Consider the following 15,168-nt stretch of genomic DNA (forward strand, 5'->3'; position numbering starts at 1 on the left):
GAAATCTAGGCGTGACATGTTTTTGTGAAAAAAATTATTACGTACGATATAAGTTTTTTCTCGGTGGAAAAAATACATAAGTATTCTCAAAAGGTTTCTCTTTTTGCGTGTGCAACTAACTACATTATGTCTCTCAGTCGAGACGTTGTAATACTAATATATGAAAGCAGTTATTGCAAAGGAACGAAATATAATTGGGATTAACCTAAATAAAGCTTGTTATCTGAATTTTATTTTGGCTCAGGACAACATTTTTAAGCAATCGCGATTATCTGTCTATAGTACTTTGCAATAAAGTAAATAATTTAAATAATTTAATAAACAATAATTAAATTTTCAAATATATCATTATACGATATGGACGATCCATTCACAATTAATACAAGGTTCTAATTTTCTCATTGTTTTAAAAAAATGGAAGTAATAAACTTTGGACTTTGGACTGACAGCAATACTTTCAAAAAATGATACACGTGTTACCTCAACATGGCAAACTGGTATGATTGCATTCACGCCAGTCGCAATGGATACGTTATTTTTTTCTACATATGATATGCCAAAAGTGCTGTTAAATAAAAAGAGAAATAGCGCGCGAGAAAATAAAAAGGCAATTATCTCGCGCGAAAATGTCGCTTTTCTCTGGGAATCACAGATCAGCAATATTTTTTGTCTCATCTTTTATGAAATATATATATATATATATATATATATACACACAATATACCAGATAGCCACAGTAATTATTATGACATTATTTTGATGTCAAAATGCATCATTTTGATGTCATAATAATTACTGTGGCTATCTGGGTATATAAAATATTCTAAATAAGAGTATTATTCACAATTAAATTCTCGAATTCTTTTCCGACGATTTCATAATTGATCATAATTCACCCTCACAATGTAATATTGAATTGATTTTTCTAACGTTTCCAAGAACTATAATTATAAATTGATCACGTACTGCTTGCTAATTGTATATGCGAAGCACGTCGTTAAGAAATTAATTCTTTGAAATGCAATAAAACGCAGAAAAACGCGTGCAATTATCGTTTGAAATAATGACTTGTGATTAATGCATTTTCTCGAATCATAAAAGTAGGTTACTTTTATGATCTGCTGAATATTCGCGAAAGTAGCAATGTATTTAATCATCGTGTCCCATAAAAATGTTAAGCACATGAAAGTTTGAGATAAAAATATATATTGCACGATTGTAAATTAATTACTTCTAAGATTTCTTACCTTATTATAATTAATCGAAGGTGCCTTTTATTTCTTATTTTAATAGGAATTTAATCTAACACTGTTAATTTAATTAGAAATATTTTCAAAGGTAAAATAATGATTGTGCGCGACGATTGAACGAATTTTAGTTAAGTGCGTGGTGTGCAAAGTAATTAAGTTCTATATACACGTAACGCACTGAATGTGATAAGATATTGTATTGTATTGCATGCAATGGACGGGAATTCAATAGTGCTTAATAAATATAGTAAAGTGAGAAAAATGAAAAATCAATGACATATAATATGCTTGCATTACCTTGCTTGCGTAATATCGAATGTCTTCTAACAAGAAAACGGTCGGAACTAACTCTCACCGATTTTAGTAAATTTGGAATATGTTTTAGAGCATTGAAAAATATTAGATCCGTATTTTTTTTTTTTTAGTTGCGTATCTCGACATTTAGGGGGTAACCACTTCCTTGAAAAAATTGGTTTTTTTTCATTTCTGAGTTAATACGGTCAAAGATATAAAAAAATCATTTAAATAAAAGTTTTATTATTTAAAATTTTTTATAACAATTCTGAAAGCTTATTTAATACCAAATCCAACCATATGTAACAAAGTTGTTTTCCAACAACGCATTTTTCAGAAATAGGCTAAGAATGCCATTATATGCGCTCCATTCATATCTGCTAGACGCTCCCTACTCGTGATGACCGTCTTTCCTTCGTAATCTCACAGAAAGAATGAATTAACCATAAAAAAATTATATATATTTATATTTTATTTACATTTTCTGAAAAAGTGAAATTTTTTAATTTATCCTTATTTTCACTTGTTATTTTTGTAAAATTTGGAAATTTTGTAAGGATAAAAATGGAAAAACATCGAATGTCATCAAATCTGCGTCACCCATCTGCGTTATAAATGCTTTCTGCATATTTGTGTGTGTGTACCAGTGTATTGATTTTATATTTCCATAATGCAAATTTGATAACGTTGTGATATAAAAACATCAAAAGCTATGAAGTATATAAGCGTCCATTATATGAAAAGCTACCATTTTATCTTATGAAGTGATAACGTAAACAATTGTGTATTGTACACCAAAGAGAAGAAAAAGAAATGAAGAAAAGAGGTGTCGAAATTAATATAAAAAGATCATTACAGTAATTATAAAGTACGTATTATTTTTTATATAATCAAAATTCGAAACAAATTTAAATAAAATTATTGAATATTAAATACAAATAAAAAAGGCCTAAGAGCCATACGCGGATGTTCCTTGCGTACATCTTCAACAAAAATTAATTTTTCGATTCCCGATTCAGCGACTTTTGGATCTATATTTTTCTCTCGCGTTTATTTATTTATTTCTTTAGGGGGGTATAGGGGTTTATAAATCACTGTTCAATTTCCAAAATTATTTTCCTTTTAAAAATAATATTATATTCAATATACAAAGTTTCCTCGTATATTTAATTCACAGTTTAATGGCCAAATATATGAGAATTTTAAGTTGTTAGTCAATAAAATTTATTCATTATAATATTACATCATATGAAACGCTCCTTCAATATAACGTTGAATAATTACAATCATAAAAATACATCGTTTTAATTCGAGTTTCTATATAACTATTTTGTCAGTTAAAACATTTTAAATCTTGGATAAAATAAGAGTGCCCAAAAAAGGCAAACTGGTTCGAAGTTTGAGATTTTTTGGTAATTAAATGATTGTTTTTCCAAACATGTTCCCTAAAAATTTCGAATAATAGATACTTGTTATTGCTGCCGATATAAATCAAAAAATAGGATGCGTGGTTTGTTGCATAATATCAAAACTGAAATTCTTAACATAGAGATATTTGATTTATATAGAACTTTAAACTCACTTAATAAAAAACGGTCAAGACAATTCCAAATTCTCCAAAATCTTTTACCATCTTATATCTGGCAGGAGATTTTAAATCACCATTGCAACTCCTTTTCTTTGTTCAACCAAAAATTATATCTCGTACATAAGAAAAAATTCCTATGGCTACGTAAATCGCATGAAACAGAGTACATTAAAAATATTGATCCTATCGAATTAAAAACAACATCTTCGACAAATATTGTTGATAACACTGTTTCTGCCAACAGTTTTCGTTATGCTACACATAACCCTTTACAACAAACTAACCAGAAATGGTTTATTAATTTAACTGATAAAAAAATTCCCCCCAATGTAACCAATCTATTACAATTGGGAGGTGAATTTAGTCTCCCAGTTAAATTAAATAAAAAAGTAGCTATACACGAATTCATCAAAGATATAGAAAGCAATTCTAACGGGATCAGAAATCTTACTTCGATTCGTAATGCTGCCATTCCACAATTTTCATTATTTTTAAACAATAACGACAAAAAAACGGACATACAAGAAAAATTATTTCACATGCATAAAGACACAATTAAATTCTGCAATCAAAATCCTAATATTTTATTTACCAGAGCAGATAAAGGCAGCATTACAGTCGCACTAGAAAAAGAATTTTATATAAAAAAAGTTGAGAGTCTCCTAGAAGACGATTCTACGTATACCATAGTTAAAAACAATCCATCAACAAAAATAGAAAAAGACCTCAATATTTGTTTAAAAAAATGGTTGAAAAAAGACTTCATCAACAAAAAAGAATATTATTATTTATTTTCAAGCGACTCTCTTCTTCCTAAAGCTTATGGGCTCCCCAAGATCCACAAGGAAAATATTCCTTTTAGATTAATAGTTTCCTCAATAAATACTTCTCTATATAATATTGCTTCTTTCTTTCATAAAATTTTAAAAGATAGCCTTCCTAGAGCGGACAGTTTTGTAAATAACAGTTTTGATATATGCAACATTCTATCAGGGAAAACAATACAAGATACCGACATAATAGCTTCATTGGACGTTGTTTCATTATTTACTAATGTTTCCGTAGATCTTGCATTAAACGGTATCAATAATAGATGGCATTTTATAGAGTCACACACAAAGATTCCCAAAAATGAATTCATAGGTATGATAAAATTTATATTAACTTCTACATTTTTCACTTTTAATAACATAACTTACAAACAAATTTATGGGACTCCTATGGGTTCCCCACTTTCTCCGATCATTGCCGATATAGTCATGCAGGACTTGGAAACATCAGTAATTAGTAATTTAAATTGCGAAATGACTTTCTATTTCCGTTATGTAGACGACATTATTTTATGCACTTCCGCTGACAATATTACATATGTTTTGAACGAATTCAACAATTATAACGATAGACTACAATTTACATTGGAAAAGGAGGATAATCGTTGTATAAGCTTTTTAGACATAATGATCAAAGTAATAGATAACAAAATTTATTTAGATTGGTATCACAAAAAGACATTCTCAGGTAGATTACTTTCATTTTTTTCAAATCATCCGACTTGTCATAAAATAGGAACAATTTATAACTTGGTAGATAGAGCTTTATTACTATCACATCCGCAATTTCACAAAAAAAATATAGAGAAAGCTATTAACATTTTGCTATCCAACGGTTATCCTCTTGATCTAATTTTCACAGAAATAAAACGCAGATTAAAAAATCTCTCAACTAAGAAATTTAACAAGCCTAATAATAACAATATAACAGATACTAATAATACTAATACTAACATTAAATATTTTGTCATACCATATATAGAATCAATATCTGAGAAAGTTGCTTCAGCAATAAGAAGACCTGACGTAGTGGTAGGATATCGTTGCATTAAAAAATTAAATGACTTCATAAGAGTTCAAAAGGACAAAAATAATTGCCCCACGAATTCTAACGTTATTTACAAATTGAATTGCAACGATTGTGACGCCACATATGTCGGACAGACAAAAAGACAGTTAGGAACGAGACTTAAAGAACATAAAAATAATATTAAATTAGACTCTGCTAGACATTCGGTTATCACGGAACACATTCTAAACGAACAACATACATTTGACTGGGACAATATTAAAATTATGGATCATGAAAAGAATTACCAAAAAAGACTAATATCTGAAATGATCCACATTAAAGAACAGAAAAATGGAATTAATTTAAATACAGACACCGAATTGTTAGACAGTAGTTATTTTGACATACTTAAAAAATTTGCTGAATCATAATTTAGAAAAAACATTGGTAATAAATAAATACATCACGCTCTCTATTTTGACATTTGGTATTCAGACTTCGCAACACACACTTGAAATATCGGGGAAAAGGACTTGTTAAAACGATAATGTAAGTTGAAAGATTTTTTAATTTTTTCTGACATTGATTTAATTCGCGTATTATATCCGTAGCATGCTCAAATGTCGCATAACTTGGCATCTCAGACCAATCGCCTTGCATATCTATTGGTCAACAGCGAAGAATCGTTTCAATTTTATATTTTAATATTTAACTAACTTTGTATTTTTAACATCTAACTTTATATTTTAATATTTAATTTTTATGTATTGATAAAGACTGTAGTGCAGTCGAAACGTTTACAATTTATATCGATTCTGTAACGGAATGTTAATTTAATGATTTAACTATTAATAAAAAAATTTTTTACATCTTATTTATTTGCTCGTTTAGTTGGCCTACTATATATGATTGTTTAATTTTGTTTAATTTATACGAGCCTTTCATTAATTAATTTTATAAAATTAAATTCAAGTATGAGATATTTCACGTTTAAAGTCTTGGTAGTGAACCAAGAATAATATGTGACTTGTGCACATTTTTGTTTATTTCCAACAAAATATCTCATACTTGAATTTAATTCTTAGTAGTGAACCAAGAATAATATGTGACTTGTGCACATTTTCGTTTATTTTCAACGAAAATTAATTTAATTTTTCGTTGGAAATGAACGAAAATGTGCACAAGTCACATATTATTCTTGGTTCACTACCAAGACTTTAAACATGAAATATCTCATACTTGAATTTAATTTCATAAATTCCTATACCTTCCTAAAGAAAATTAATTTTTCGTTGGAGATGTACGCAAAGAACATCTGCGTATGGCTCTTAAGCCTTTCTTATTTGTATTTAATATTTAATATTACAGAGCCTTGATATACTTCTTTAAAATTATTGAAATTATTTAATTTTAATATTTTTCAGAATGATACATTTTAATCCATAAACGTAATAATGTTACTCTATGTAACTTTCACTGTTTTCAATCTTCCACAAATTTATTTTTCCTTTTAAAAATAAATATTATATTCAATTGATACAAAGTTTCGCTCGTATATTGTAAATACAAACAGTGATAAATAAAAAGGCCAACTTATCGAGCAATTATTAGAGTTGTTCAGTCAAATAAAATTTATTCCATGTATAAACTATTAAACATAAAACATTATGTAAAAGCTACAAACATTCAATACTAAAACTTAAGCAAAAATTACAATCATAAAATAATAAAATAAACGTTTTAATCGCACGCGGTCTTCCTCAGTATAATATTATATTCATTGTTAAAATCTATTTTTAATTATTATAATAAAAAAAGAAGAGTGACCGCAAAAACAGGCCTAAAACCGCCCGTTTCGTGAACGTCGAGTTTTGATGTTGGTAATAAATGATTGTGTATCATCAAACATTGATTCCCTAAAAATTTCGAATTGAGCATACCTTTTATTGCTGCGATATGAAGGGTTGAAGTTGGTATTATTCACAAATAAAGGGTACGCCATTTTACACGTTCAACACAAAATATCTCGAGATTATTTCTCATATCAAAAAATGTTTTAGACAAGATTTGTTTATCTGTTAAAAGACCAATTTATTGTGACCTCAAATTGACATTTAAGTCAAACTTGTAAAGGTCATTTAGAGCTCAACTTGCGATTTTCAGTACTCATCTCGAATTTTTCTAAAAATGTCTATTTGAACGCTATATGACCTTACAAATTATTCCTTAAAGGTCCATTTAAGATTCACGAGTAATTAGACCGCAGAGACAGGTATCCGACATCAGTTGAAAAACATTTGATTGAATTTCGCAAATTTATTTGAGGTCATGATAAATTGGCCTTCTAACAGATAAACAAATCTTGTCTGAAACATTTTTTGATATTATATATTATATATTAAATTATATATAATATATTAATACTAAAATTGCACGTATTAATAAACTTATTCTAATGCTTTAATGTCAATCATAAATTATAGATAAATTATAGGTTTTTTAGTTGCGTAAGCATGTCTATTTATTCTTTGACCTTATAGTTAAACCTCTCATTTTTAAACATCGAGTTAAAAATTATTTTTGTTGATTTTCTTCAATAAGCTCTACTTTGGTTTTACTTAAAACATTTTCTCATTCTCAATTTACAAATACACTGGTCGAAAAAATTATTACAACACGCACTTAATATCAAAATTTCGCGTAAATTTAAATAAGCGTATCTTCGTGAAAAATTATCGTATTTGAAAAAACTTTTTTTATGTTTTAAAGAGTGAACTTTCTACTTTAAGATACTTTCGTTCGATTTTGATTTCATCCTCTCCTCTTCTCTCCACCCTTTTATAAAGTAAGATGTATTTTTTTTCAAAAAATTGCAAAATTTGACGAACTCTACGAAATAAATTTTTTCGCAAATCTTGAATCAATATCTTCATTATTTTGTTCGTTCACATATGTAACGATCAGCGTTTATACTATTTTATAATTTCAATCCGATGTTTCTCTTATTTTTTATTATTTATAATTTTCAATTAGATGGTTGTTTTATTTTTGTATTGAAAAAGGCTGTTGTGACAGCCGAAACGTTTACAATTTATTACAATTTATTGTTAAGATAATAAACACGAATAATATTATATAACATCTAAATCAATTGCTCTTTATTGGCCTCTAACTAATTGAGTATTGTTTTAATTTGTCTTAATATAGAAAACACACAATAGATTACTTTAACTAAAAAAATGACATATTTTAATTATAAAGCATTGTGTCTTGTTAAAATACAAAGTGATCAAAAGTACACATTAAAAAAATATATATATTCATTTAATACAAACACATTGCACACAAATTGTAGTAATTGTCAATCATTATTTCTGATAGAACGATATATATTGCTATATTCTATGTGCAAAAGCGATAATTGTTTTTTTTATTTTTTTCAGAAAAATTATTTATACTCCGAAAAATTATTTGTTCAAGAAAATGTATTTCAAAACCGAGTTGATATGGTATAATGCTTTACTACTGGCTTTATTGCACATTATTGGTATTTATGGTTTATTGACTTTCAACTATTTGGAAAACCCAATGACTACATTGTGGAGTAAGTGTTCCGAAGTTTTGATGTAAGATGAACAACCCACTTTCTGACTTTTTAAATGCAGCAAAGACAGTTATTCTTTATTTATGAAAAAGCAGTATAAAATAAAATTGATAACAAATAGTTTCATTGTGAATCAGAATTTTCTGTATAATATACACATTTAATTTGCTAGCAAATAAAACTAGATATTATATTAAAGTTATTTATTTAAAAATACCAATCTATTGTCGGCGTTTGTGACCCTCTGATTTATTATTAATTATTTATTTCAAAACGTTAGATTCTTTGCAATTAAAAGTAATACATAGTGTTCTTTATTTAATTGATAATTGATATGATCATTAACGTCAAAGAAAAAAATAAAATTAAAATATATTGACAGAGTCAATAAGTGTGTCAGAAAGTGGGCGTTTATCTTACATTTTTACATAGAAATCTAAAAGATGTTTGAAAATGATGATATTTTCCGTGTAACTTTTAACGCGCATTTCGACTCTCAGAATTATATATTTGAAGCGAAATCGAAATCATAATAATTAGCATAACTTGGTGCGAGTTGAAACGTTCAAATATTTATAAAGCAATTAATAATATTAAAATTCTTCAATTATTTCCTAAGCCATTTGATATTTGAAAATTTACGCAAAATGATACTTTAAGAAAGTACATTTATTTATATTTTTTTATACTTTCAGCTCTATTAAATTAAATCCATATTTGTTAAGAGTCAATTCGTGTTTGCCAAGAACCGTAACTGACATGTTTGCTGAATGTGCAATCATAATCATGAAAGATAAAAAATTTCTTTAGTGAAAATATCAGTATTTTTCTCTTGGATCTCTACGTATCTCATTTTACAAATTGTTTACAAATTGTTTACGTTTTTATTGTTTTAAAAAATATAAATATAAATAGGGTAAGCTCGGAGAAGATAACCATAATTCATAAAAATGCAAAAAATATACTTTTTTGTTATTTTTTAATAATATTTGACACATTACTTTATTTGTGAAGAATATATAATATCTACTATCAAAATTAAATAATAAACACATAATAGAAATTTTTTATATTATCAAACTACTAAAATATGAACATTGGCCATCTTTCCTGACTTTTATGAAAATGTTTATAGTATTATAAGACAGTCGAGACTATATATTTTATGTTAAAGTAATTAAAAAATACTTATAATTTTACATATTTAGTTTTTTATTTGTATACATTAAACATATTAAATATTAATATATTTTTTAAATATAAAATAAACTTTTATATAAAAATTAAATTTTAAATATAATTTTTCAGATTGATTTTTTCACTAAAAATAATCTTTGAAACAATCTTTATAAAATAGAACAGAAGTATTTAGATTAATATAATATAATTTTCTCATATTTTGTAGTTTTTGTCGTGTACATTATATCCCATCTCGGAGTGACCGCTGGCGCACATCGACTTTGGAGTCACAAAAGTTACAAAGCCAAGTTACCATTAAGAATTTTCCTTATGGTATGCTTTAGCGCTTGTGCACAGGTATCTTTAGTCCCATTACATTTTATTAATTTGATGAAGGCAGTTCTTTATACACATTATATATAATGCATGCAAAATGTGTTAAAAAAATTATATTTAAAATTTTTATTTTAGAGATACAGAAAATTAAATTACATAAAAACAAAGTTTTTTGTATATTACAAAAATGTTGAAAATAAATAATCCTTTACTAACTAAATCTTATCATACAAACAAATACATAAATCTTACATAAACAAAATTATATTACAACGTTTAATTATCAACATATTTGGTATTAAAAATTAAAAAACTTAGACAAGATGTTCGATTCGAAAAAAATCAATTTTGATTAAAGTTAATTAAAAAAGTTATATTTTATGGCTTTATGTTCAACACTTCTTTGAAAATACATAATAATATAAAAATTATTTGTTTTTATAGAATTCGATATATAAGTGGGTGAAAAATCATCGTATGCATCATAAATATAGTGATACTAATGCCGATCCTCACAATACCGGGCGGGGGTTCTTTTTTTCGCATGTTGGTTGGATAATGATGAAGGAAGATCCGGAATATATTGAAAAAAGCAAGCAAATCGATTTATCAGATATGAAGTCAGATCCCGTTGTAGTTTTTGGTGAAAAGTAAAAACTATTCCATTTATTTGGTCATAATTATTATTTTTTACATAATAATATAAATAAGTATCTTTATAAAGTTGGCGCCTCCATTTTTTAAATTCTAAAAAAATTATGAGAGTTCTAAATTAATTTCACGACGTCCCCCATTACGTAAAAATTCTTTTGCAAAATTTCCGAAAATATTCGGTTTTTCAAATTATGTTTTTATTTAAAGTATGTTTGCTTTAAACAAAACTCTTTCTAAAATCGACTGAGTGAGAATTCTAAAACTTAAAAAAAAAACAGAACTCTAATAATTGTTTTAAATTATATAGACAAATTATGTCTGTATAATGTATACATTTTTTGATCAAATAATAACTTTTTTTTTAATTTCTTGAAATATGTAATTTTTAAATTTAATAAATAGATTTATAGTGAAATGCACATATATAAAAAAGCGTTAAAATAATTTTCAAATGTTTAAAGTAGCATTTTTATAGATACTTCTTGTTACTTCAATTACTGTTTGGTTTCATTCTACCTACAATGATACCCGTGTACTTCTGGAATGACACCTGGGCTAGAGCCATCATATCGCAAGCGTTTATACGATACATACTCACTCTAAACGCTGTGTGGTCTATCAATAGTTTCGCTCATGCCGTTGGTACCAAACCATATAATAAGTACGCAATTCACATGTATAATTCACGATACTTGGAACTTGTACTTTTACAGAATTACATCTATATATAGCAAACAACAAATAATAAATAATAAAAATTGCCAATTTTACATAAATAATTTAACATAATTGTCTATCAATAATAGCAATTGTATTTTATAACAAAGCATTATGGTAAAGTTTTCGAAAAATAAGAAAATTAATTGATTCTTTTTCTTATTGGAATAACTCCTTGATAATTTTTATGAAAGATCAAGGTTTACAATCTCATTATATTGACAATGTTTGATAACATCAGTTTCTTGTTTTTAGGAATATAGAACCGACAGACAATAACTTGATGAATTATATAACGACAGGAGAAGGATATCACAATTATCATCATACGTTTCCATGGGATTACAAGTCAGCAGAATTAGGAACCAATATAATGAATTACTCTACATTCTTTATCGATATTTCTGCAAAATTAGGATTAGCCTATGATCTCAAGTATCCATCCCTGAAATTGGTAAAGAGCGTCATTTTAAATAGAGGTGATGGGAGTCATCCAAAACACCAAGAGCAAAGTCCAATTAATTAATGATTAATATAATGATTAAAAATACAAACATAATCACAAAAGTAAAACAAGAACTGTAGTAAAATAAAATTTTAAAAATAGCCCAAAAAATAAAAAATACATCTTGTACTTAAATATGTATTTTGTGATCGATGAATTTTGTTTTTTGTTAAAACACAAATTTGAATTTTAACGGGTTAGAAAAAGCCAGATGCAAATAATAGTGCGTCGATTTCAAAGAAAATTGTTTTAATGAGGTTGAACCCATTGAAACTGAATAATTATATGAAACATAATTTCAATGAAAAATTAATTTTTCTTGAAACCGATTTATATATATACACATAACACAAATTTTCCTTGTGTTTTTTTGTTGATTTATTTTTAATGATAAACAAGTTAATAGTATGTAACGTATGTAAATTAATGCGTAAAAGGCGTAAGGGACAATTTTTAAACTCTATGTAATAAAAAGTTTAATTTAAATAATATAGGTGATTGGGCAATATTAAAGTAAATAACATAGATGATTGTGCAATATTAAAGTTAAATATTACAAAAGTTAGTACACAATTATAAATAAATAGGAAATCTATTAAACTATTATTAATTATCAATAAAAAAATCAAAATATAAGAATTTTTAAATTTAACTATTTAATAACAATAAGTATATAGACTATAGACTATCTCAGGTAGATCTATTTTTCAAAGAAAAATAAGTTTCTTTACAAAATTTTCGAAAATATATTGTCTATAGAATATTGCAATTTTTAGCTGGAAAATGAAATTAGATTTTCATAAATTTTTTATAAAAATATATTATATTTTATATGAAATGTATAGTTATTACTTACTTGAAACACATTTGCTGTACAATTTATCTCTGTGACATAGAAACTCTTAATAAATTCTTAATAAAACAACTTACATAACTTTAAATTGTTAATTCAGAAATTTGCATCTCGTGGCACGAAACGTTCTTGTTTCGAGGTAAACATTCTTGGAGAAATCCACGATAAAAGTAACAAGAAAGGTCGAAATTAAAAGATATTGCGCAATCAATATCAATATGGGTGAAGGTAATCAATATTGATTATGAAATATTTGCATGGAAATTTTTCGGAGTGGCAAAAACGCGCTGCGGTTATATTTCTTGCCGTAGTGGAAACCGTGATCCAATTTAGTCTTCTAATATTTCATCCGACGAAAAATCGATTTTTTATATCAATGTCAACTAAATGGCCGATAAATATTATTCTTCTTATCTCATTCGAAGAATATTAGTGTAATTAAATAGAGAAGCTCTCTCACACGAAATAGCCATTTGATACAAAATAACAAAATTACTTGTTATTATTGTACATTATATTGACAACTTATACTAAAAATGCTCAAATTTGTTTTTCCCTCGAAAAAATTTGTTTATTCCACACAAAAAAAATATATATCTGCTCTTGGAAAATTTATCGTACGGAAGATCGATCTTGTAAAGTTGATTTATTAATCAATTTGAGCAGCGAAGGGATGAAAAAATTAAGTTCTATGGAAAAGTACGGTGAGATAGATTCTTTTTGCCTTTCTGGCGCTAATTTAGAGCAATTAATTAGGTGAGCATTCAGTATACAGAGACCCATAAAGCTTACGTTCTGAGATGAAGCAAAATTAGCCTTGAATCTTTCTTTTAACAAGAAAGACGGAGAGAAGAAAAATTATTAATATGTATATATATAATAAATTATATATATATATATATATATATATATATATATATATATTATATTGATTATATATTAATTATGTATTTTTATTTTATTTAATTTACATTTCATTTTTTCGACTCTCGTGACTCAATCGTGCAAAAAAACTGTGTATCTACAATCGAGAGTTACGATGTCCTGAATTTATTATCCAGCGCAATATTTGACACGTTATTTTCGTAAATGCGGATGGATGACACATATATAATGTGAATTCACCAGCAAATGGTATCACGCACTCTCCGTTTTTCTATGACGCCGTATTATATTCACTGTAAATGACAACACACAGTTCGTATTCCATAAAAAAGTGTGATTGACATAGTCATTATATGGATCATTAATTATAAGACAAATATGTATTATATGAAACTGCAAACAATAGCTTATATCAAGTCCGATCTTGATAAGAAACTAGTCGACGGAAAAGCTTTCACTTTTTATAGCTCATTGTTGGTTCTTTTTTTCTCTCCCCCTCTCTGTCTTTTCCGTTCTTTTTTATTTAAATTATATTATAATAAGAATATTAAATCGGCTTTTTTAATATAAAAACACGATATATACCTCCTCCTTCTCGGCCATAGAGCCAAACGCGATGTTATTGCGAAACTTAAGCAAGAAAATTAAAAAATCTGGGAATTTGTATCTTATGGTTGAGATCTCAAAAATTCCCCTTGTTCCTCTTTTTTTAACTTCCTCTGTAAGGAGTATTTATTTAAGAATAATATCTATTATCCTTCGAATATATATTTATTATTGTAGAAATGTATTATTGTAAACTTAAATTATATATTTAGTCTGTATATATATATGTATATATATATGTATATATATATATATATATATATATATATATATATATATATATATATACACATATCTACACACACGCGCGCGCGCGTGTGTGTGTGTGTGTGGAAAATGTCAAACGCAACGTTTCACGCAACGTATATGTGTGTAATTATATTCTTCTATAAATAAAGATAGTTAACAAACGCGTAAAAAGATTGGTGTTTACGTTTCGATATGCGTATTATTAGAATGCGTACGATATTGACTTCGTATTAAAATTCTGGTTGTAAACAAGATTAGAGTGCGTATATACATATGTTATTAACATCATTAATATGATATCACATTGAATAACATTACGTATAAATTGACGTAAGCTCCAATTATTCAAAACTGCATCCAAATTATTCCAAAAACAAAAAGAATGACATTTCAACACATTTCTCACCGTGTCGCATTATTATGTATTTCCTTCCCCCTTTTTTCTTCTTGTCATTTTACCTTTTTTAGTGCAAAAGTTGCGTCTCGCGTCTACATGTTTCGCAACGACGATAATAATAGTGATGACAATGACAGCAATAACAGCAATAATCCCATGCCATATAACAACTTACACATATGCTAAAGTCAGCTAAAGCAAAAGCAACG

The 15,168-nt window shown here is 26.9% G+C and overlaps 1 protein-coding gene across 1 annotated transcript; it reads left to right on the forward strand.

Moving 5' to 3' along the window:
- Nucleotides 1–5,275: 5,275 nt before the first annotated feature.
- LOC114928452 (acyl-CoA Delta-9 desaturase-like) lies at nucleotides 5,276–12,295 on the forward strand. Its single transcript, XM_085488967.1, has 6 exons — nucleotides 5,276–5,523; nucleotides 8,418–8,578; nucleotides 9,984–10,114; nucleotides 10,538–10,743; nucleotides 11,223–11,408; nucleotides 11,720–12,295. The coding sequence occupies exons 2-6, from the start codon at nucleotides 8,458–8,460 to the stop codon at nucleotides 11,988–11,990; spliced, it is 915 nt and encodes a 304-aa protein (XP_085345093.1). The 5' UTR covers nucleotides 5,276–5,523; nucleotides 8,418–8,457; the 3' UTR covers nucleotides 11,991–12,295.
- Nucleotides 12,296–15,168: the final 2,873 nt, after the last annotated feature.

The sequence above is a fragment of the Nylanderia fulva genome, unplaced genomic scaffold (assembly GCF_048542155.1).
Source record: "Nylanderia fulva isolate GAGA-0341 unplaced genomic scaffold, ASM4854215v1 Scaffold1, whole genome shotgun sequence".
Lineage (NCBI taxonomy): Eukaryota > Metazoa > Arthropoda > Insecta > Hymenoptera > Formicidae > Nylanderia > Nylanderia fulva.